Source organism: Oreochromis niloticus, linkage group LG14, assembly GCF_001858045.2.
Source record: "Oreochromis niloticus isolate F11D_XX linkage group LG14, O_niloticus_UMD_NMBU, whole genome shotgun sequence".
NCBI classification, from domain to species: Eukaryota; Metazoa; Chordata; class Actinopteri; order Cichliformes; family Cichlidae; genus Oreochromis; species Oreochromis niloticus.
In genome coordinates this window covers 28,014,102-28,037,603 of record NC_031979.2, presented here as the reverse complement: position 1 = coordinate 28,037,603, position 23,502 = coordinate 28,014,102, and the positions used below count along the sequence as shown (strand labels likewise).

Genomic DNA, 23,502 nt, shown 5'->3' with positions numbered 1-23,502 from the left:
TTGGTTTTAACACTATTCATCATAAGGAAACTTGATACAGGGGAATGTGACTACTGTGGACAAGAGGAAACTATAGAACATGTTATGTTACACTGTCAGATCAGGTGAAGAGAAGCCAATTGACCCAAAACCTCAGTAATATGAAAATGAAACTAGATCGTATTGATTTACTGCAAAAGGACTCAAGAAGTGAAAGTTATCAGGCCTTATTCCAGTTTTTTAAAGAGGGTAATTTGTTTGGGAAGATTTGAGGCGTTTTGTTGTTGTTGTTGTTTTGTTTTGTTTTTGTTTTGTTGTGTTTTGTTGTGTTTTTTTGTTTTTTGAGCGACTTTCCAGTCCACACCCCATACCAGTTGGTGGCGGTAATGTACCATTCTGTTGTTTGCCAACCGCCAATAAAATTTAAAAGAAGAAGAACCAACAGATTGGAGAAAACACAGATTGGAGGTTGTCACTACCCGATCCGTGCGTGAATTTAGCAGAGGCATACGACATACAAAGTGTGCCACGTTTGTGCTTCGCATGTACATGAAAGTTGGAGGTTTGGCGTCCCTCTCTTGATAATTGTAGTCCTTTCATGCATGTAGCAAGTTACCGGTGTTCGGACTGTGATGGAGCGCTGGCGTGGCAGAGTGGCTCTGGTGACCGGAGCCTCGGTGGGGATTGGGGTGGCTGTAGCCGTAGAGCTGGTCCAGTTCGGTATGAAGGTGGTGGGCTGCGCCAGGGACGTGGGAAAAATCCAGGTATGCTCTAAAGTGAAAACGTAATTCCTGCAGGGAGTAATTTAATGTAAAGCGAAATACATTTTTTATGGTAAAGTTACTATTATGCAGTGAAAACGTGTTATTCTTCGTCTGTTTCTTTAATTAAAAGTTAAACTACTCTGGAGTCAGCCCCCTTTTCTGTTGCTAGGCAGATTTAAACAAAGCATACGTCACTCCAAAACCACAATGACTCTTAACATAGTCTAAAACAGAACATCTTCTTCGGGTCAACGCCAGGTGCTTCCTGTCAGCCCGCCTTTGCTGTCGCTTATCTTCTGGGACATCTGATGCACTTCCTGGACTACCACGTACGCACCCAAACTTTGCAGTTATAAACTCTTACCTACTAAATGAGTCTGTGTGTGTGTGCACGTGCGGGGGCGCGTGCATGCTGTGTACTGCGTACGTGTCATGACCTCTCACTATTTGTGTCTGTATGTGTGTCTCGCCCTTAAATGCTCTCACATCTCACCCGTTACACTTCTGACCTTTCACCAGAACAGAGGCTCATCCTTACATATAATAACCCAACTGGACATATATATGTAATCTACTGAATAAATGTTTTAATCAGAAGCCTCTACTAAAAGCTTAAATCAAAGATAAATGCATAATAAACACCCTACTCTTTGGCTTGCGCTCACTCTGCTTTCGGTTTCACTTCTGCAAAACCTGCAACTTCAAAAGCCTATAACTTCCTGTCTCATTTCGGTTTATAGATTCAACTCAACAGTTTAAAGTGGTTCTTACTGGACCTGTAATAAAGACTAATATGATACCAATATATTTGAACATTTGAATGCAATATCAATACCTCTTGTATACATATGCTTGCTATATGTTTATGATGCAACAGTAATGACAGTAATACCAATAATAACAAAATAATAAATCAAAATAACAAAACATACTACTTCCTTCTCCACACTTCCTCTCTTGACCTCTGGATAACATCCAGAGGTCACCAAAACAAATAAAAGCATGACCGAAACTAATAATTCACGGAGTAGATCCTAGTCTAAGACTAGATTCACCTTAACTGTGATGGATAAAAACCTTCTCCCTACTATGCTCTAACTTACTCTGTTCCTCAAGTGCTCTCTTTATTCAAACTTGATTCAACCTAATATTACACAAAACATGAACCTAATTGCGTATTCGTATTCGTAACATTACTCAGCCTTTGTAAAACTCTTAAAGCACTGCTTGCACGTCTCTGCAGGCTTCCTGTTGGTTCCTTATCTGATTATCAGCATCCTATGCACAAAACTGTCGCTGCTGCTGCAGGTGCCTCTCATCTAAAGTCCCCTATTAAAAGCTGAACTCTAACTGTATTTTAAAAACTCACATTTCCTGTGTTTAACCTGTTTTGGTACAGCATTTTATTTCATTTTGCTGCTCTTAATGTAATGGTACATTCTAATTATATTTTATCAGTCATTATATTCTTAACCAAAATACATAAGCTTTCTCCCCTTTTGCTTCTGTTCTAAACAAAAACTTAGTCACTTCAACAGGCATTTGTTATTCTGTAACTGCATTTTATATAAGAGGACTAATTTAGAGCTGCATGTGTTATCTCAATATTTTACATGTCACACAGTTTAGTCACAACCCAACTCCTATTCAGTTAAATGCTAAATGGATTTCAGGCCTTTGGCCTGGAATCAATACTGTCCTGTGTGTTGATGAACTCTATACGTCTGTAAGCGTGTGCAATCCTTCAATAACTCAGGTCCTTCTCACAGTAGATTGGCTAATCATAACGTTAACCAAAAGTCTGTGACCCTCAAGAGACGACTCTCTGAGCCACAACTCCGTTAAAGGCACAAAAATGCAATGTGTATGAAAAAACCATTTCTACATATATAATCTCCAATATTATTCATTTGAGTCAGCGAGACTTTTAACATCCTCATAAAAAGCTCTCCTCTACCCTAGAAATAAATCTATTTACTATCTGTTTCTAAAGGCTACATTATAACAACTTATCCTAAACATCAACAAGAAATCACACATTTTCTACTCATAAAATGTTCACTATTTTCCCCAAAGCATATCCTTTATTCCCACAGTTTCCCTTTAAGTTTTATATACCACTTCTTATTAACACCAGCAATTTATCTTCTAAACAGAATCCCGTTCATTTTACTCCTTTCTTTAGAATTAACAATCTCTGCCTCAGTTCTACCATACCTAAATTATCAAACAACCCCAATCGTTATAAAATCATACTAAAACCCATTTCAAATTACATCTTGAACCCCTCTCTTTTTTGACACATCTCATGTGGCAAAAAACTCAACATGCTTCACCCAAGCTTAACAAATTAACAAGGGAAAAAAGGTTAGTCATATCATATCATTTCTCAGAACACTTCAGCCATCCTCCTCTCCGGTATTTTGCTCCAGCCCTGAAAACCTGTGTTTAAGGAACAAAATCAATTTAATTATTATGTCAAATCTTCTCCAAATCGTTGCTCCATGCAAAGTCTGGATCCTTGGAACTTCCTGGAAACAAAACCTGTGCTTTACATTTCATACTCAACTCCCCCTGTATGATCCAATCTGTGTCATGACAAAAACAAACTTAAACAAAACAGTTATTAATCATGAGTTACCTCAGTTAATGGTAACTTGAATTTCATCAAACAATGTTTCCCTTTTAGCATTTTATAATGTATTAATATGGTCTAACCCAAATCAATTAAACAGAAATTCACTCAAAGGAACATCAGCATCCCCAGATTTAAGTCTCCCACTTGTCCTGCTTATGGCAAAAGCAAAACAAAGCATCCCCTTTCTTTTCCTCACATGGTAAATTTGTCCACATTTATTCATTCCCACCTTAGTCCAGTCACTCACATTCACTCACACGCATTCTCACATGATATTTTTGCTGATACTGCAGCCTTCTGCGCAAATAATGAAATGCTCCACATCAGCAAAATGAGCTCAATCATTTGTTTTATTTCGTTTTCCTTTTTAGGAAAATAGTTCTCTATACTTTTGACTGGATTGAATCGATACAATCCATTTTTAGACAGAGACTCGCCGCCAATCAGGTCTCCTTCTCAGCCAATTTATAATTCTGTAAAGCCCACCTGATTTTCGTACTTGGTAATTTTGTCAGCGCCGTCAGTTCACTCTCTTCCAGGCCTGCTTAGAACAAAAATGAAAAAAGAGAGCTGATTATTAGCTCATCAAAGTACAAAACAAAATCACCTGACAGGTTTTCCCGAGTGCACTACTGCAAAAATTTTTGGGGCCCCTCTCAGACATATCCATGTCTAATCAAACACCCTCTCTGGAAATAAAACAACAGCCTCCAAAATCAAAAACGATCTCAAAGTTCACCCTTTCAACACACCGAAAACCTCGTCAAAAGATCAAAGACCGTTTGCACAATGTCACCCTTCCTCACTTTGCCATGTTTTCATTCAGCATAAGATATAAACCGATTTTGACAACGTGTCATCACTACATTATAAATTTCCTGTCCAAATCTGCCCCTCTGAACAGACCTGACCACCGTAATCAAATATCCTGATACTTTACCATTATATATTTCGCCAAATAATCTTCAACAGCCACCGCTCTCTCTTGAACTGAAAGCCTCCAACACACACACAGGAAGTGTCTCTGCTCCAGCTAATTTGCATAGACTCACAGCTCAACAGCCAACTTGACAAGAGAAATACATGTTTAAACCTTATCACATTATTGAATTATTTTCATTTTCTTTCTATCCTAATCACTTACTTTTATCAATCAGTGCAAGAGCACTCCTAAGTCACCTTTTTAAACTACTTTAATCACTTCTCTTTTGTTTTTTTGTTTTTTGTTTTTTTGTTTTTTTCATAACTCACTCCCTTGTCATGCAGCTTCTTTTGAGTTATTCCACAACTCTATTTTATCCAAGTGTGTTTTAAGTGTATTTTCTTCAACATTCACACCATTTTAACACTCATGAAATTAGCAAGCTGATTTAATTACATATGTTTGTGTTCTTAGCCAGGTTTTAATCACTATCTATGCATTAATCTTCATGAGCTTATCTCTGTAAGGTTAGTGCATTTTCTGTTTGTATGTGTGATTTTATAAATGTTTCTTTGTGATCTTTGTGATCTTGTAAATGTTTCTTTTGCAGTGTTTCAAACTCCTTTTGACAGGGTGTGTTTTCTCTCTCTGGCTCATCACTGGTCATTGTTAATGACATTTCCCCTCCGCCTGTGCCCAGCGGCTTTACCCGTCAAGTCCCGTCTCCTCCAGTGACTCCAAGGTCACTCAGGGACTTAGGTTCAAGCAATCGTGACTGCGCCTTGCCTTAGGTTGTCCCAGGGTTTCGAGGTGGGATCTTACCCGTCATGGGCTGTCCAGCCTTCCATGCTGCCTTATACGGGGGCCAACTGGGCAAGGGTGTTATCAGGTCTAGGGGACACACTGGTTCTGAAAATTAAAGGAGTGTAAACTGCTTTCTTTATTTCATGTGTGTATTAAACTTTCCAACAATAATTTCACATGTAACAGTTTGTGTATGTGCGTTTTCAATTCATTAATGTAATTGTTAGTTCATGTATTTATTTCTCTCGGTCTGTCTTTTTCTAAAACCTGTAATTAATATAATTTTATTACTTTTCTTAAAACATTCAGTCCCTAATTGCTCTGTTTTCATGTTGCAATGTCTCTCTAACTCACAAGCTATAATCAGACTTCCTGTTTCAAGCACACACTCTCCAGTTTGGCTGCGCACACACTTCTCTCAGACTTCCTCTTTCTTTGTATTTATAGTCTAAAAACAATCAGTAATTCTACTAAATCTCAATCTAAAAACAATACACCTTCATTCCACTCTCACACATTTAAATAGAGCTCTTTCCAACATCCGAACAATTAACCAAGTGTATATACTTATGTGTTTTTGAACTGAGAGAAAAGAAACTCAACCTCTCATACCATCACTCATGCATTTCTTGAATTAAAAGCTCTTTCAAACTTTAGAACATCCTACTTTTCATCACAAAAGAAATATATTTCACACTCCTTTCTTTCATACCCACTTTTAAAGGTTCTAACCTCTTTCAGACGCCATGAGTCGTCTCACACACACTGCCTTTTCTCTCACTCAGAGAGCTCACGCAGAGTCACTCAAATCAAATACTGACAGCATTCACACGGTTAAAATCACTCAAAATACACTTTCATACGAGTATTTTAAACATGCCTTCCATAATCAGAAAGAGCAAGTCAAAAAGAAAAGAAAAAACTGAAACCTCTCATCATCCTCACAGCTTCTCACCACACACACATAACTAAAAAATAAAACACACCAGCCTTTATGGCTCAAGATATATACATCTATCAAAATTCAGTCACTTACTATACATCCACACTAGTATATTCAAACTGTATTTATACTCTCGTAATAAGCAAAACCAGCCTCTTAATTACAGGCATTTAGCAAAAATTGGCAAACAATAGTCATAAAGCTCAATACTCTCGAAACCGAAACCACCCTCTCTGCGCGTCACCGCTCCTCATTTGCATTTACACACACCATCAGTGCACATCCGGCTGTGCATTGCTGACACAGAGACTGATCTTACTCATAGATCTCATTTTTTATATTACAGACGTCTTTAATTACAACTGCACAGATTCTAGGCCTCTTAAATCCTACGAAGTTTAGACAAATTTATCCATAACAGTCCGACCGATAAAGTCCCTGACTTTTTTGCGACCAATTTTAGCCAGTATTCCGTCCCTGACGGTGGCCCGATTACTAATGCCCTAACCAAATTTATCGTAGCCAAAAAAGCGCAGATACCGTTCCAAACGGTAAAGTGGTCCAACCACTGGCTTATCTCAGGATGCCCTGTACCCCACGGTCAAGCCAAACCGAGCTAACCCTATTCACTGATAGGTCAACAATGCGCGTCCACATCGAGGAGGGATCGCAACGTCCGGGCTATGCGCTTCTTAAGGGTCCCAGACTCCTCGTCCTAAAGTAATTTAGAATAATTTGAAACAACAATCTACACCCAAAACAGGATTAAGATTAAGGACAACCCTCAACAGTTTTGGAGATTCCCAAGTCCTCCTCGAATGTTGCCCGAAACTATCCCTAGTCATCGCTAGGTGAAGGATAGATTTCTCTATCCAGCAGGGAGCGTCACCTCCGAGAAACTTCTTAAGGGTTGCATAACCAATGGGACTTGAACCCACAAAATGACCAAATTTCCTACCACACTAAATTAGCAGCTCCAACTGCTTTCTCTTTTCATTCCTTTATTCTCATTACTCAGTACTGTCACTTATACTTCATTATCATGACTTCAACCGGTAAACTTCATGAAAACTTCACCAAAATTAAAAAAACAGACATTCACCAGTAATTACAGTAACCAGGCTTTTAATTTGACATGCCCAATGTGACACCTTTTGGAAATATATTTCAACAGGCAGTGTCTTACCTTTAAATGCCCCGGGGAATGCCTGCTCACTTTCACCACTGATTACCGTCTGCCCGTCCAATTACCACAGACCCCGGATCTCTCCGTCTACCCCAACATTCCCTCTCTCTCACCGGAACGAGCCCCCAAATGTTAGGGTTCAATGTTGAGAGAGGAATCCATAAATAACCACAGATCCGGACCAGTGTGCAATTAGACAGCATTTTAATAAATTACACATGTGTGAGTTCAACAACCCAATCAGTATTGAACTGTCTTTACCATATTCAGACAACGGTTTTATAGGGTTAAGATAGTACAGCCCCCTTTTCTGTTGCTAGGCAGATTTAAACAAAGCATACGTCACTCCAAAACCACAATGACTCTTAACATAGTCTAAAACAGAACATCTTCTTCGGGTCAACGCCAGGTGCTTCCTGTCAGCCCGCCTTCGCTGTCGCTTATCTTCTGGGACATCTGATGCACTTCCTGGACTACCACGTACGCACCCAAACTTTGCAGTTATAAACTCTTACCTACTAAATGAGTCTGTGTGTGTGTGCACGTGCGGGGGCGCGTGCATGCTGTGTACTGCGTACGTGTCATGACCTCTCACTATTTGTGTCTGTATGTGTGTCTCGCCCTTAAATGCTCTCACATCTCACCCGTTACACTTCTGACCTTTCACCAGAACAGAGGCTCATCCTTACATATAATAACCCAACTGGACATATATATGTAATCTACTGAATAAATGTTTTAATCAGAAGCCTCTACTAAAAGCTTAAATCAAAGATAAATGCATAATAAACACCCTACTCTTTGGCTTGCGCTCACTCTGCTTTCGGTTTCACTTCTGCAAAACCTGCAACTTCAAAAGCCTATAACTTCCTGTCTCATTTCGGTTTATAGATTCAACTCAACAGTTTAAAGTGGTTCTTACTGGACCTGTAATAAAGACTAATATGATACCAATATATTTGAACATTTGAATGCAATATCAATACCTCTTGTATCAATACCTCTTGTATACATATGCTTGCTATATGTTTATGATGCAACAGTAATGACAGTAATACCAATAATAACAAAATAATAAATCAAAATAACAAAACATACTACTTCCTTCTCCACAATCTACTGAGGTTTTACAAGAAGCTAGATACATATAAATATTTAAATTTTAAACATAACGACGAAAATCCTCTTTTGTGCCCTTTGTTTCCTTGAAATTTCTAACTCTGTGGGTAATGATTCTTTAAGTTGGCACACCATCAGTCAGCGTACTTTATATAGATGATATGCACTGTTGGTTGTTGAACTTTGAAACATAATGCTCTTGTCAAAGATTAGCCACAACCAACAATTTTAACAAAGTGCAGCTATAGCAGGGCTGGACTGGTAATCTGGCACACCTGGCATTTTCCCGGTTGGCCGACACACTTTTGGGGAGATGGACCGGCCTGAAGGGTCGCTGCGCACGGGCGTACAAGCACTGACCAACCCATTGGTTCATTTTAATTACTGACACTGGATTGCCCAGTCAAATTGCTCCGCTACCTTTACTGTGGGGTCATGCAGCTTGTAGAAAAAGTTTAGTGTTTAGTTTTTCTTTCCCTCTTTCTTTCTCCCCTTTCTTTTTCCCAGTCAAGTCTGTCCCGTATTTAGCAAGTGAAAATAAAATAAAATAAACAATAACAAAAAAAAAAGTTTAGTGTGGAACAAGTGGCGAAAAGGTGGAGCTGAGAGAAAATAATACGGGCGAGTTCAGACCCTTTTTGGGGTCTGAAATTTTATCAGCGCACCCCTAAAAAAAAAAAAAAAAAAAACTGTAAATAGTATATAATAGCAGATAGTGACGTTCGCGCACAAACAAAAGTTATTTTTCACAAAGTAGTTTTTCATGCATTTCATGGATGCTTTCCAGTAAGGCCCTTAAAAAAGTAGATTCATACACATTAAAAACACAAAGTGGATTCTGAAGTCTGTCATCTTTTTCTTCTTGGTTTTAGAAACTGGCAGCAGAGTGTCAGAGCGCCAGCCATCCTGGTGTTTTGGTGCCTTTCAAGTGTGACTTGAGCAAAGAGGAGGAGATTCTGTCCATGTTTGCAGCGATCAAAGAGCAGCACAAAGGCGTGGATGTGTGTATCAACAACGCTGGCTTGGGTCATGCAGAGCTACTGCTAAGTGGCAAAACCAGCGGCTGGAAGAACATGATGGATGTAAGAGCTCAGAGGTAGTCTAGAAATATAATATGTGTTGTAGCGTTTTAGTGAAAGTAACATTCACAGGAATAATGTCCCAGCAGAACTTTGAACTGTAAAAAAGTGATACATGCCATCATCTGTCACTGGTTTTAATATTGTAGCTGATCAGTGTGCATTAACCTCACAGTGACTCCAGCTCTTAAACTGACTCATTAATAGTTTTTGAAGCTGCTTATAACCGTTTTTCACCCACTGTGTGCAAGAAGCAACGAGTAAGTGCATCAACCAGATGTGCTGATTCCTGATATTGTTTTCTGTTTTGTTTTGTTTTTTCTTGCAGGTAAATGTTCTTGCTCTCAGTATCTGCACACGCGAAGCGTATCAGTCGATGAAAGAAAGAAATGTGGATGATGGACACATCGTAAACATAAATGGGTTCGATATTTTTACTGGTGATATCAACCTGTATCATTATTATTATTATTATTATTATGATTTCTTTTACCACAAAGTCACACTTTACAAGAGGGAAACTACCTGGTGGCTGGGCCTTAGCCTATGAGGGCCCAAAAGAGCTACATCAACAGCAGAAGCCATAGTTAGTCAATTCTGGTCTGGGGCAGAGACCCTGGCGGTCTGATCCCCGTTTGCCAAAATTGGCTATAGGTATGGAATGTCACTTCTCAGATGGGGTTAGTGCACAGGTTTGAAACATACTGACTCAGTCTAGTCGGGCTCACCACAACACACAGCTCAGGTTCTGCACCAGTGCTGCTGACTTCAACTGAGGAAAGAGCCAGAAAGTGGAAGGAGAGTGGGGTCTGGGCATCACTGCTCAGATTGCTGCTTTGCAACCTGGACCTGGATAAGCAGTAGGAAATAGATGAAGGGATGGGTTTATTTATTAACTGTGCCAAAATCTCCCAGTGCAGCCTTGATTTTAAAAGTGGAGCCAGGAACAGAATCAATGCAGATGTCTAATTCCACTTATTATAGAGTTTTTAGTCTAATGTAAAGTGTCAGTCATGCAGTAAAACAGGTCTGCAGCTCAGGATTTTATCATCATATTAGTATTACAACAATTAGGAAGCAAATTAACTGACACCCGTTTTAAAGATCTCGTTGGGGAAAAGGTTTATTAGTCTTCATAATTAATAAGCAAAAATCCCATGCAGTATTTTAAAATGTCCTTAAGAATCTCTTAAAACCCAAAGTGACATCTGCATTTTATGGTGGCCAATCAGCAATCCAGAACCTGAATATTTCCAGTTAACTATCAACAAAACAGCTTTGTAGGCCTCGTGTTTCTTACATCATTGAGACATGACTTTAAAAGAGTTACTTTACTTGCACATTAATGCATGCTCTTTAATGCTCACCTGGTTAACGGTTTATAAATCTGTTGCAGCATGTGCGGACATCGTGTAATTACCAATCTTGATCTACATTTCTACACTGCCACAAAGTATGCTGTAACCGCCCTGACAGAAGGCCTGCGGCAGGCGCTGCGTGCAGAAAACAGCCAAATCCGAGCCACAGTAAGGCTTTAAAAACACTGTAGGCATCTCCAAAAGTCACTTTAAAACCAACATTACTGTGATGAGACACTCACACACCGTATCCACTCTTTTTTGCAGTGTATTTCTCCCGGTTTGGTGGAGACAGAATTTTTGTCACCGTTCTACAAAAACAGTCCTAATAAAGCAGCTGGTGCATACTCTGCGTACAAGGTAAAATAATTATTCCTACACCTCATGTACTGTTGATGTGGTAACTCAAATAGTAAGTCATTAATCACGTTTCACTTCTCTGACAGCCTCTGGAAGTAACAGATGTTGCCAATGCTGTTACGTACGTGCTCAGTGCCCCTCCTCATGTTCAGGTGATTTTTCTCCTATTTTTATGCCTTACTCTTTTTCTGTATAAATATCAGAAGTTTTTGTTTTATATTAAAACACTGTTCTCCCTTCAGATCGGAGATGTTCAGATGCAAGGTACGGAGCAGGTTTAGAGCTGAACCACATGACCTCCCTGAAATTATGCACTTCTTCACTGATATATGGAAATGATAATTTATGATCTGTTCACAAAATAGTTTTGTTTATGATATGATATACCTTTATTAGTCCCACAAGGGGAAATGATGTTTGTACTGAAATTTTCTACTAATTTATAAAATAAAATGAGAGAAAACTGGCTGGCTTATTTTCCTGAAGGAAATCTCATTGAAAGAGCAGTGCATGGTGGAAAACATACAATTTTAAGTATAAAAATAGTAACTCACAGTGCAACAGTATCAGGTTCTGGATAGTGACGGTAATGGGACACTCTAATTCAGAGATACTTGATACATTGCAAGAGAGTCATCTAGATGAAATATAATATCTGGATAACTGATGAAAAAAAAAGCCCTAGAAAGGTAAAAAGCTGTTCACTGCATTTTTCGTTATGAATGACAGCAGCACACAAACATGTTAGCTCAGTTTACTGGTTCCCTAATTAGCTGTCCTCTTCTGTCCAGCATGTTCGCTCTGAGTTTCTTCTTCCACTTCCTGTTCTTCACACATTGGTTATATTTTCTATATTTGACAAGTTACATTTGATTATGTTGAGGGCTTGCACGTTGTTTTGGAGGAAGGCAGGCTCAGGGTTTAAGTAGTCATCATCATGGGCTCATCCGATTAGAATGAGAATAAGCAGTCATCAATCATTTGCAGGTTTTGTCATTTTATTGAATAATGGGTAAAGGAAAGACACACATGGACTGCTATCTCTCAGCTGCCGCCTCATGTGGGAGTGAAGAAAAAGTGAGGGGTAGGTGAGTGCAGTCCTTATATAACGAGTGACAGGTGAGTGCAATTAAGGCCAAGCACCACACCCAATCAAAGGTGAGGAAAAGAAACAAGGTGCATCTGGTGAAGTGAATGTGCTGAAAGGTGAGCCTTTACAACACACATTCTCATAAAAACAGAGCAGATGTTGCTACTTGAACAGGCTCAAAAAATATTATAAAAGTGAAAAATCCTTTTAAAATAAAAATGTTTAAGAGAATAAACGATGGAACGTGATATTTTTATTTTTACAAATCAAAACTTGAAAATTAGAATAGAGAAACTGTCAATATTAACTAAGATATTTGGTTCCATCATCCAGAGTTTTGTGATGATGATCCATATGATGATGTGCACCATGTAGATACTGTACGTATACACGTATAGTTATGCTAGTAATGCTCATACTTTTCACGTAGTCATGTTGCCCTAACACTGACACAAAATAATCTTCTTGGTTTTTTGAAACATTGGAACAGTTACTGACATTTGTTTGTTTTCCTCTGGTGATATTATTTTCTGTGTTGTTTTTACTTTTCTATTTATTTTTTGTAGTGAGATGAATTAAAGTACATGGAGGGAGGATGGGCTTCCACCCCCTTGTGTTTTGACCACTAGGGGTCATAAAAGGTGCAGGTTAACATTTATTGCTAGAAGATTCGCTCAGAGAATCTGTCAGATTAAAATAAACTAGATTAAATTAATGCTGAGAATGCTGTCTTGGTCTCTGAGTATGCAAGTTTATAAAAAATAAAGGACAAACTACCGGACAAAAGATATTTGACCTGTGTGTTAAAATGCCAACATGGATGTAGGATTAAGCTTTACTGAATAACACAGCATGGAAGATTTTCTGATGAAAGAGAAGCCTGCTTTAATCTAAATCTGTACTTCAGTCCATGGAGAGCTGCCAGAAGGGCTCTCAGTCCAAAGGAAAGCAAAGGTTAGCTAAGGACTCCCAGCCTCAGACCACCACCTTTCTCATGTCAGTGTGTATATATCCAGTTACACTGGACATACATTTGTATATATGCACAAATGCAGCTGCAGGTCCTTGCACCTAAACAAAAAATGTAAGTCAGGAAATTGTCCCACTGTTTGGCACTTTACTCTGCTGTGCATGAAGGGACTGTCAGCAAGTCAGTACAGAGAAACACAAAACAAAGAGACCCAAAATGACCACATGGAGACTTAATACAATAAACAGACACAAAGCAACTATAGAGGCGTATTACCAAAAAGATACACAGAACAATGCAGAGTAACCACAAATGAATACAATGTCTGTATCAGAGAGCCAGCTTCTTTGAGAAATAGGCCGGAGTTCTTCTGCCATCAATGTGAGCCAGGTCATTTTCTGTCAATCCTCCACATGTGTGAACACAATGGATTTTTGGCTTCTTCAGCCAAACAAATCCACAGAACACGATGTTCTTTCATTATCATGTCTTCACCAAAACCACACATTGTTCGTTTGATTTTCTGCCGGACCGCCTCCCTGGATATTCAAAGCCATCGCCACAATAGTAACCAGGGGTCAAAACATGACCTGCGCTGTGGGCAGCAAATCTTTCTTTTTTAGGTCTTTTCATTGTACAATTACAGCTTTATGGTGAGGTTCAGTTCTTCGTTTGCATGCAAGGACACTGCATGTATTGTTCTGGTTCACTTTCACTGCTCTGTGACTGTACACTAGCTGCATGATATCAAACAGCAAGAAGATTTAATCAGTGAGTTTATTTGAAATGGGATTGTAGTGTTAAAAGTTAAAAGACAAAAAAAAAGACAAAATATGAAAAACAGCAAATAATGAAAAAGGAGATCTGATGTATACTAACAGTGAAGACAGGGTTATCTCTCAGTTTCTGTATTTAATGTGTGACTGTTTTATTCATTTAATTTTTTTTCCAAACATGTAAATATAACTAAAATATGAATGAGAAAAGAAAAATGTAAAACATTAAGTTTTCATGAATATCTTTATTTCTACACAATGTTTATGCTCAAAAATTTTAATAATTCTGGAGGCCTACATCGGGGAAATTGTCCAGAAATTCACAAGACTGCAAGAAAAAAAACAAAACAAAGATCTTTTCTGTCACAAAATGTGAGCTTTCTTCTGTGAGATCCTGGTGCACATGTTACTCACAACCCTTGAAATAGATTTTTGACCCCTTGGGAAAGTCTGAAAGAAATATATCTAGTAAATAAGAAGTATCTAGTATCAAGAAGAGCTTATGGAGTTGGTTGCATTTACTAATTAGAAATATTCGCGAGGGTACATTTTTACGTATAATGCTGATGTCTTTATAATATATATTTTTTAATGATGTGAAAATTTTACTGTACAAAAAAAATTAGCCCTCTTAATCTGTACATCCAAGTTACAACCTGTAAAGTGCTATTAACTACTACAATAAACCCAAAAAGCTCATAAACTTGATGAACTGGAAAATTCCTGCTACTTTTTCTTCCCCCGCTGTGAGAAATGGCTTTATCACACATCCAACTGTGTTAGTTGCTCTGCCCATTTGATGAGATGATGATGATGATGAGATAGCCTTTATTTGTCAGTTGCAAGTCTTTTGCCCACAACTGAGATGACAGACCTTGCCGACCGTACATACAATACAAACATCACATTGGGGAGACAGGTCAGGCCAGGTAGCGAGGAAAAAACATTGAAATATGTAACACGAAAGGATAATACAGGAATGCACAGATATCAACACACCATAGCACAATAAACACAGACAAGCAACATGGGAAAGTGTTCCAGTGTGTACATCTGATCTGGGACCGCTGCAATCTTCGACTGCGCCTCCAACTGACCCGATGTCCACATCAGAGGGGAGGTAAGCGTTGGAGGTGGCGTTAGGTAGGGAGGGTGATGCGTCAGTGAGTGCTTATCAGTATCAGTATATGTATGTGTGTGTATGTCCATAGTTCAGCTGAGACAGTGTCCTTCGCCCTGCCAGGCTAAGTAAACAGTCTTCCAGCCAACCCAGGTGGCCTTGTATGGAATGGGAAGGAACAGACTCAACACAGTCGTTATGAGGGAGTTTTTGTTCAGCTCCAGCCTTGAGCCCACAGCTGGCGCCGAAGGGGTAGCCGCATTATGATGGTGATTCTTCTTGAGAATTTCAAGCTGTGGACTGCATCTGAAAGCTCCTTTGAATATTTGGATGGCTTCCAAAAAGTCCTGGGAGCTTGAGCTGTAGCATAAAAATCTGCACTGTTACATCACTCCCACTGTTTGCAAGATATGTAGATATGCATGTATGTGAATATTCTTCCTCTAAGAGCACATTTTAAATGATTGAGTGATTGAGGTCTAATTTGGAAATACGTTGCATGTCCAGAACCATCCAGATAAAGTCCTCTTATGCAAGCATGTGATGGTCAGCTGATCTGTAGGATTTGCCTCTACAACCCTCATTGGTAAGAGGTGAAAATAATGAGGTCCTAATCAGTGTTGAGAATGTGACCCTGTCTTAAACCACACACGGGGAGGCAGCTTGACCAAAGTCCTCAGTCACCTTGGAGAAAAGAGCATGCATGCATATATAAAGCTTTTTTCTGACAGAGTTTTTTGCAGTATGGAAAAAAAAAGCAGGGATTTTTCTGCACTGAGGAATTTTTCACCCCATCCCCCTGACAACATACAACTATCAGATGTTCAGCTAACAGGAAAATGCACGTTTCTGTCAAAACCTACTTCCAGTATAGTATGCTAACCGTACATGGTTCAGCCACCCCTTAAAGCAGCGGTCCCGAACCCCCGGGCCATGGACCAGATGGGTGATAGTATAATACTTGAGTTGTCAGGCCGGGTGTGAAATTCATGGTTTTCAGGGTTTTTATCGGTTTTTAGCGTTACTTTTTTAAATCGTTTTTATCGTTAACTCGGTTTCCCTGGGTCTTTTCTCGTATGTTATCAATAAATCTTTGTTGTATTTATCCGTGACACCTTAAAGACCGGTCCGTGAAAATACTGTCCGACATAAACCGGTCCGTGGTGCAAAAAAGGTTGGGGACCGGTGCCTTAAAGGCTATTTCTGAGCCAGAAGAAACTCAGGAGAGTCAGGTTAAGAAGGTCAACCTTAAGCCTTTCAGCTTTCTCCTTCTGATTAAATGTCTCCAGCTGAGATAAGATGTGCATGCAAAATTACAAAATGAAGATTATATTTTATTAGCTAGATAGCTAATAAGAATAGCTCTTGGTATGTTATTCAAATTTATATCATTTTTTACAAAGTTTGAAAAACTATTTGTTGCCATATGGAGCATTCACATTGCTTTGTTTCATTGGGAGTTAGAGCTGCAGTTTTCTACCATTCTCCTAAGGTTAAATAAGATGGTATGGCTAGCAGCCTGTTAGCTTAGTATAGCCTGGTGTTGTCCAAGGGCAGTACGGTCGACCTCCGCCTATTCGTGGTTCAGTATCTGCAGAATCACCTATTCCCAGATTTTTCTGTGGAATGAATAAAATTATTCGCGGAAAATTTACCTATTCACTGATTTTTTGGAAAGCATAGAAAGCATATCTAAAGTATTTTTTTCATTAGGGTGATAGTATAAGATATATTTGGTGTTTGAACTATTAAAATAAGCAGTTATAAACGTTTTTGATGGGGTTTTAAGTATTTGCAGATCTCAGCTATTTGCAGGCGGCTGTGGTCCCTAACCCCCACAAATATCGGGGGTCGACTGTAATCCATTAGTTTTGTACAGTCAGTGGTAATTATATCCTCCAAGCAGCTAAGCTAAATCTCACCAAATAGCACATCAGATTTGAATAAGTTTAATCCGTGCGTATTATATTCTAAGTTGTGGTTTTAAGCTAACATTCACTGGTGCTAGCTTCTCATTAAAGTTGGTAGCTTCTGTTACATCTTTGCTAATTTTGCTGTCAGACATACATACTTTTACACTGGTAGATGCTCGTATTAAACACTACTTTTAACCCTTTCTGATATCACAGTGTAGAGTGTATATCCCTAATATACTCATTTTAGGGGCAAAGCGTTAACTGTTAGGACAAAGGACAGGGGGATGCCAGTCAGAACAAAGTTGCTTTAGAGCCTTTTCATACTGTCCTGAAGACCAGTTGGCAACTGCTTGGCAACCACTAATTGCTAGAAAGCTATACTGTTGTATTCCCTGACAGGATGGCAAGTGGCTGCTGGAAGATGCTTTTGCTAGAAAACATTTTGAATTATTATTTTATGTTAAAATAGAATACAGTTATTTAATATTTTATTTATTGAATAAATAAAGTGAAGCACTGCCACACATTCAGAATCAACCAATAATTTTATTATTGACATGCAGGATAAAGTATTGCAAAACTTGATTCTCATATTACAATTAAATATGATTTTTGTCGATTCCAGCAATTAAAGCCAGAAAAGAGCGTACTGTGATATGTAAATATTCTAACTGTAAAGCATGTCTGGTCATCAGGAGCTAATCTAAGTAATTAAAGCTGTGTGTTTGTGTGTTTCTCCATCTATCCTGCTGTGCCTGAACCACACGGCTCATTGTTGTCGGTTAGACAGTCTCATTTTCCTTTTCTTCTTCCTGGTGAATTGTGCTTTAGCTCTCTCAATAGATAACTGAAGTGGACTCATGTCAGGTGGTGCTAAGGTGGTTGCAAAGGGGTTTTTAGATCTAAGCTCTGCTGTAGTGGCAGCTTTGGATGGCATGCTTAAAAATGTGACTGGTTCAGTTTGTTTAGCATCAGAAAATGCATCACTGAGAGCAGCAGCTTTCTTTCTTTGTTTTCTCTGCTGTTTGGCTGCTTGCCGCTGCTGTTTTGTGTCGACAGTGGGCACGGCTGTGGCAAAAAGCCTCCATTCACTCTGAGTTTGTGTTTCTTCTTCTCCAGCAGTGCTTTCAGGGCTGTTGAGAGGAACACGGGTGTCTGGAGTCGTGAGAATAGGGAGCGCATTTTCAAGCTTGTTGTGAGAACGTGGGATCTCCCATGAAGAAGGCACACCTGCTTTCCTCTTCCTGTTTCTCAGCCCTCTTTCTTTCGACCGTTGCCTTTTCAAAACACTAAGGGAAGTGTTCAAAGCCGTAACTTGGACCCTCCCTGCGTAAACGTCCAGCCTGTGGGAAAGCTGGTACTCTGCGGTGGGGATCGATGGTGTGGTGTGAACCCCAGTGAGAGGGATCACTTTCAGATTGTCCACAGAGGAATTTTGCAGGGCAACAGGAACAATGGGGGAAGCAGAGCTGGCTTTCCTCCTTTTCTTTCTCCCCTCTGTGTCTGTTTTCTCCTTTGACCTGTTCCTTTTGACTTTGGAGATAACAATGGGGGCATTGGCAATGCTGACAACAGGTCGCTTTTCAGTGTCGCTCCCAAAGTTTTGTTGCTCAGGCTGCACTGGTGGGGTTATGGTAATGATGGTGGGGACAAGGCTTAAGTTTTCTGTTTTGTTTGCTACAAGATCTTTGGGAGAAGAAAGAAGAGTTGTTTCTTTGCCCTTCTTTCTCTTCTCCTTTCTTTGTCTTCTTGTTTTAGCTTTATGTGGAACAGTAGTGCTTATTGAGGGAGCGACTTCTGCTGTCAGCACAACAGTGACCGACTCTGCTGGCCTCTTCTGGACTGTTGCAGATGATGTAATGGAAACCGTCTCCTTATCCAAGGCTGGTTCATCTTTCATGACTTCATTAAGTGGTTCGTCTTTTCCTCTGAGCTCAAATTCGCTCTCATCGACTCTGTTTGTGCTCCTGCTTGACTGATCATATCTTTGTGACTCATTGATGAAGTTACTCAGAGGCTTGACTTCTTCTGCTTTGCTGCCAGAGGCTGAAACAGCAGCTCCTTCCTCTGCTTTCACACCTGCCTCTGTTTTCACTTTTCTCTTCCTCCCCTTTCCGTTTCCTTTTTTCTTTTTGTTTGTTTTCTTCTTCTTCCCTGTGTTCTTCCTCTTTTTCTTCTCTGAACTTTGCTCCTCTACCTTACCAGAGTTGGTACTGGAGCTTTGCGACGTGGAGACAGTAGCGAGAACCTTGATGAAATCCTCGGCGGCGGTGACAACATTTCTGAGCGACGGCTCCTCGGGACCCAACATCGTAGACTGAGTTGCACTCTCTGGTTTCTCTTCTTCATTGCTTTTCTTAGAACCTTTTGACTTGGGAGGAGCTACTGTCAGCTCATCAATGATGTCAATGCCTCCAAAGTCATACGGCACCGCCTCTCTCATCACAGCAACAGGGAGCTTCTTGTATTCTTTGCAACTTTGAGAGAGAAAACAAAGAGGGCAGGCAATGTGTAGTGTATTAGGAAAGTAAAATGGCTCAGTATATATAAAATCCACTTAAAGGTTTACACGAATACTTACAGACCATACCAGTGCCGCTCTACGCACTGCTCTTCATAAGCAAACTCAAAGCAAGGGACACCGATGACATTAAAAAATGCCTGACCAACAACTCTGGAAGATGTATCGTTGACTTTCCTCAAACAGTCTTTCAACCTGCAGAGAGAGTAAAGGGATGATTTGAGTTCTCTATAAGAGAACTACAGTTAACTAAATGACAAGCAAGTACTATATATTGTTAATACAGCAATGTATCTACTGGGCTGGCATTTCTATCTGAAATTAGCCAGGAAGGTTTTAGTTTAAGACACCATAATGCCTTAAACTAACAGTCAACAGAGTAATATTAACATCTGGCAGCTTAACTTCCGGCGCCCCCGTGTGCGGCAGCCTGTTACAGCAGCTCTGCTCATTCTGAGTTTCTTTCTTTCTTATCTTTTTTCTTCTCGTAATTTTTATAACTAACGTATTAGTAATTAGACTCTGCAACCATTTTAACAAATTTCCCACGTGTGGGACTAATAAAGGTTATCTTATCTTATCTTATAATTTATCAGCTATTCTACATACAGACCTGCCAAACATTTCATGTGTTAACTGCTCTTAATTAAGTTGCACTCTCCAGTTTTTCTTCTTCATTGCTGAAATGAAAATGAGCATCACAGAAATAAAGCTTTTACTCACGCATTGTCGCAGTCACAGTGACAGATGGAGTGCCACTTGAAGTTGGTGTAACCGTAGTTTGAGGAGAAGGCGTGGATGACATGAGGGCAGTGGTCATGAATACGACAGCAGTTGTCAGTGTCTGCAAATTCTCCTGTAAAAGAGAGGTCAGAGTCATTATATATTACAGGTATTGCACTCGGGAGTCAGACAGCTTGAATAAAAACTTTTCAACCTACCCAGCTGGTCATAGCTATCAGCCATGTTCCCGGCTCCGCACCATAGGGTCCCCGGATAAGTAAAGCCTCTCTTCGATCTTTTCAGAACCTGGACCTGCACAGTCGAATCCTCCTTTTCCGGCCTCTTCGTAAACTCCCTGCACATCAACTTGGCGTCATCCATGCGCGCAAAACTCGCCTCCATCTGCCGCCCGCCACTCTGTCTCTTCAGCCCCAACCTGCACTCGTGCATGAAAGATTTCACCTGCATCTGTTCCACTATCACGGAGCAGTTCAATAGTTTCCCGGCAGGACTGACTACCGAGCGCACCACCTCGGCTCCGTCTGACACCTGGTAGAGGAAATTCTCCCCCACCGTGGACATTTTTGCGCACACGGTGCCGTTGAGCGTGGAGAACATTTCTTTGCCCTCCTTCTCTGCGTCCAAAGCGCCACTCAGGAGGTCGCCATTAACGACGTTTGTGTCCAGATAAGACAAAAAGACGAAGAAGACTGACCACATGATGCGGCAAGTGGCACTTTCAGCACCACGCGTAACGGAGACAGCTCCTCGCGATTTCCCGGCGCTCTCAAGCAGCCCACCCAGTTTTAAGGCGAACCTAAAGTGGTACGATTATTGCTACGATGAATGACTGGGAGGAGTCAGCAGGATTAACCTCTGTAGCCCTGGCAGAGTATCTCTATCTGTTAGACACACTGAACAGGTATCACCCCACCCTCCGCCCCCCACCACCTTAATTATCTCACTTAGCCCACGGAGGGTTAATTAGTGGGTGTGCGGCGCGTAAACCTGCACCTCTAGCTGCAGAGAAAGAGATGACCGCAAGTAACCTCCCACCCCTCCCCGCTCAGCACCCCCCTAGAAGGCTGAGATATAGGACTTTGGGAAAATTCATGGAGGAGGTTCTAGCTCACGCCCGCTTCCCATGGTAACAGGCATGGGGTGACTGTGCCGACCAAGCACACTGGACATCATTCAAATACCACAAAACAAGCGCTGATTTGGTGATGACCTAAATTACAGTGTTGGGACAAAACTCATTTACGCAGGAATGTGGAAAAAGGTTGCCTATGTCGCACGCATTCTGCACCGAGTGACTGAAGGGCCCCAGAGTCTGACGGCCAACACAGAAAAGAAAAAAACTCATTGAAATAATGGAGGCATCAGATGACTGCTTGGCTTCCAGTTACTTCCAGAAGCTGACACAAGTTGCCAATCATTCAAATTAACCCAAATGTAGAGCTTCAAGAAGATTTTGTATTTTTTCTCCAGTAATGGAGAACATATACTGGAAATACTAGAAGGCAAAAAACTAAAGAAAAAAAATCACATTCCCCCAAGAGCAGATTATCAAAGAAGTACGTGTGTACTGTAGCACAGTCTGGGTTCACTATAATAGTGTAAGATGCCAATTATACTTAAAAAATAAACCCACTGTTTTCCATCCCAGCTCCATGTTTCTGTTCCTTGATCTTACTATAGCTTTGCATGACTGAACATCTAAAATAATCCTCATTATCTTAGTCCAAGGTGCTGCCCCTCAAGCCAAACACCATCTTAGAAGAACAATCTTAGCTCATATCAAACCCTTAATCACATTAAGGGTATCTCCTCTCCTTCTCCATCATACAGAGCCAAAATCAGAAAAAAATAGTCTGAAACTGTGTTTAGAGCAGTCTGAAAGCTGAGCCTTTGGCTGATTGGGGTTACCTGTGCATATGCTGTCCTCAGAGTGATAAACACAAGCCCCTTCACATGACTAGTAGAGTAATTCATGCCTATATTACCCCTCGATTACACTACTGTCACTTTGTTGACTCTGATCAGTTGTTACTTTGTCACCAGCAGGCTGTGCAAAATGCTGAAGCTGCAGGAAAGAAACATCATGATCAAATCACACCTGTGCCGCTCCTTTCTTCCAGTCCCTTTCTGTTCAATTTTATTACTTATTTTAAAGAGTTTTAATGTTCTGACATCATATGACCTATGACCTAACTGAACTTTTACAGCCTTATATTCCTACCAGCACCCTGAGGTCTAAGAATCAAATCAGATTGTTCTAACTCATTAAGTGAAGCTTTAATTTGAGCCTCAGTCATTATAACAGGATAAAGCATGTTTGACAGGAAAACAATGAATAACATAATAGAGTTACTTTTAAATTTGAGAGAAAAGACCAAATGGGTATTTTCCCCTGATATTTTCACTTTAATGCAGTATTTATTTTTTCAGTGGTTCAAGAATTTAGTCAAATGTCTTATAATCCTTCAGACAATATGATATAGTATATTTGACAGATGAGTAAAAACGTTCATTTGACTAATAATATATCAGTAGTTGCACTGTTTATTCACTTTATGTGATCACCTCAATAAGGAAACACATTTCATGTGTGAAATTGTTATTTATTCATATCTGATGTCAACAAAAAATCCTTTTAATATTTTTCCAAAGTCAGAGAATGATGCACAGCATATTTCTACAACTGACTTCTCCTCACAGGGAGGGAAAAAGGTCTTGGCAGGGCAGGTTTCTAATCAGCCCAGTGTTATATCACATGGCTGGTCTTACTCTGAGCTCTAGAGGCGGAGATCCAGCCCACTCAAGGCACTGAAATCGGATTTCTGGAAGGTGGAGAGAAGTGATGTAAAATCACCAGAGGCAACATTCGACCAAGTGTTGAGTGGGGCGGGGGTGGGTGGGGTTCTCATGAATTAATGTCATCGCTGCAGGAGGGGTTTGGGGAAAATAAAGAGCCTAATAGTCCCGCTGTTCACTGTGCGTTCATGTGGAGTCAAGTAACAAGGCAGAGTGAAACAGAAAAGGTGAGTCTGGATAAAACATATTGATAAGTTACACTCCACTTACTGACAGCCACAGACAGATCAGCTGCAGACAAGCAGTGTCTCCAGAAGATAAGAATAACTGCTACACCAGGAAATGGAAATGAAATGCAGTTGTGGACAGCGATGAGGCTGGTATTTCTCTGCTTTTGCTACAGCAGGCTGCAAACCA

General features: G+C 40.1%; 2 protein-coding genes across 2 annotated transcripts; one reads left to right on the top strand and one right to left on the bottom strand.

Annotated features, from left to right (window-relative positions):
* Positions 1 to 449: 449 nt before the first annotated feature.
* On the top strand, positions 450 to 11,618 carry LOC100698653 (dehydrogenase/reductase SDR family member 11). The gene is made up of 7 exons (XM_003440135.5): positions 450 to 743; positions 9,228 to 9,437; positions 9,763 to 9,857; positions 10,831 to 10,960; positions 11,060 to 11,152; positions 11,239 to 11,304; positions 11,395 to 11,618. Exons 1-7 carry the CDS (start codon positions 612 to 614, stop codon positions 11,431 to 11,433), a joined length of 765 nt encoding a protein of 254 aa, XP_003440183.1. The 5' UTR covers positions 450 to 611; the 3' UTR covers positions 11,434 to 11,618.
* A 5,932-nt stretch (positions 11,619 to 17,550) lies between these two features.
* Positions 17,551 to 21,163, bottom strand: proca1 (protein interacting with cyclin A1). The gene is made up of 4 exons (XM_005474781.4): positions 20,487 to 21,163; positions 20,269 to 20,401; positions 19,606 to 19,740; positions 17,551 to 19,501 (listed from the first exon to the last, which is right to left on the bottom strand). Exons 1-4 carry the CDS (start codon positions 20,986 to 20,988, stop codon positions 17,794 to 17,796), a joined length of 2,478 nt encoding a protein of 825 aa, XP_005474838.1. The 5' UTR covers positions 20,989 to 21,163; the 3' UTR covers positions 17,551 to 17,793.
* Between the last annotated feature and the right edge of the window lie 2,339 nt (positions 21,164 to 23,502).

Coding starts and splice junctions, on each gene's coding strand:
- LOC100698653 (XM_003440135.5), top strand. CDS start 612: ATGGAGCGCTGGCGTGGCAGAGTGGCTCTGGTGACCGGAGCCTCGGTG. Junction 744..9,227: donor GGGACGTGGGAAAAATCCAG/GTATGCTCTAAA, acceptor TCTTGGTTTTAG/AAACTGGCAGCAGAGTGTCA. Junction 9,858..10,830: donor CACATCGTAAACATAAATGG/GTTCGATATTTT, acceptor AATCTGTTGCAG/CATGTGCGGACATCGTGTAA.
- proca1 (XM_005474781.4), bottom strand. CDS start 20,988: ATGTGGTCAGTCTTCTTCGTCTTTTTGTCTTATCTGGACACAAACGTC. Junction 20,402..20,486: donor TGATAGCTATGACCAGCTGG/GTAGGTTGAAAA, acceptor TCTCTTTTACAG/GAGAATTTGCAGACACTGAC. Junction 19,741..20,268: donor CACTGTGACTGCGACAATGC/GTGAGTAAAAGC, acceptor CTCTCTCTGCAG/GTTGAAAGACTGTTTGAGGA.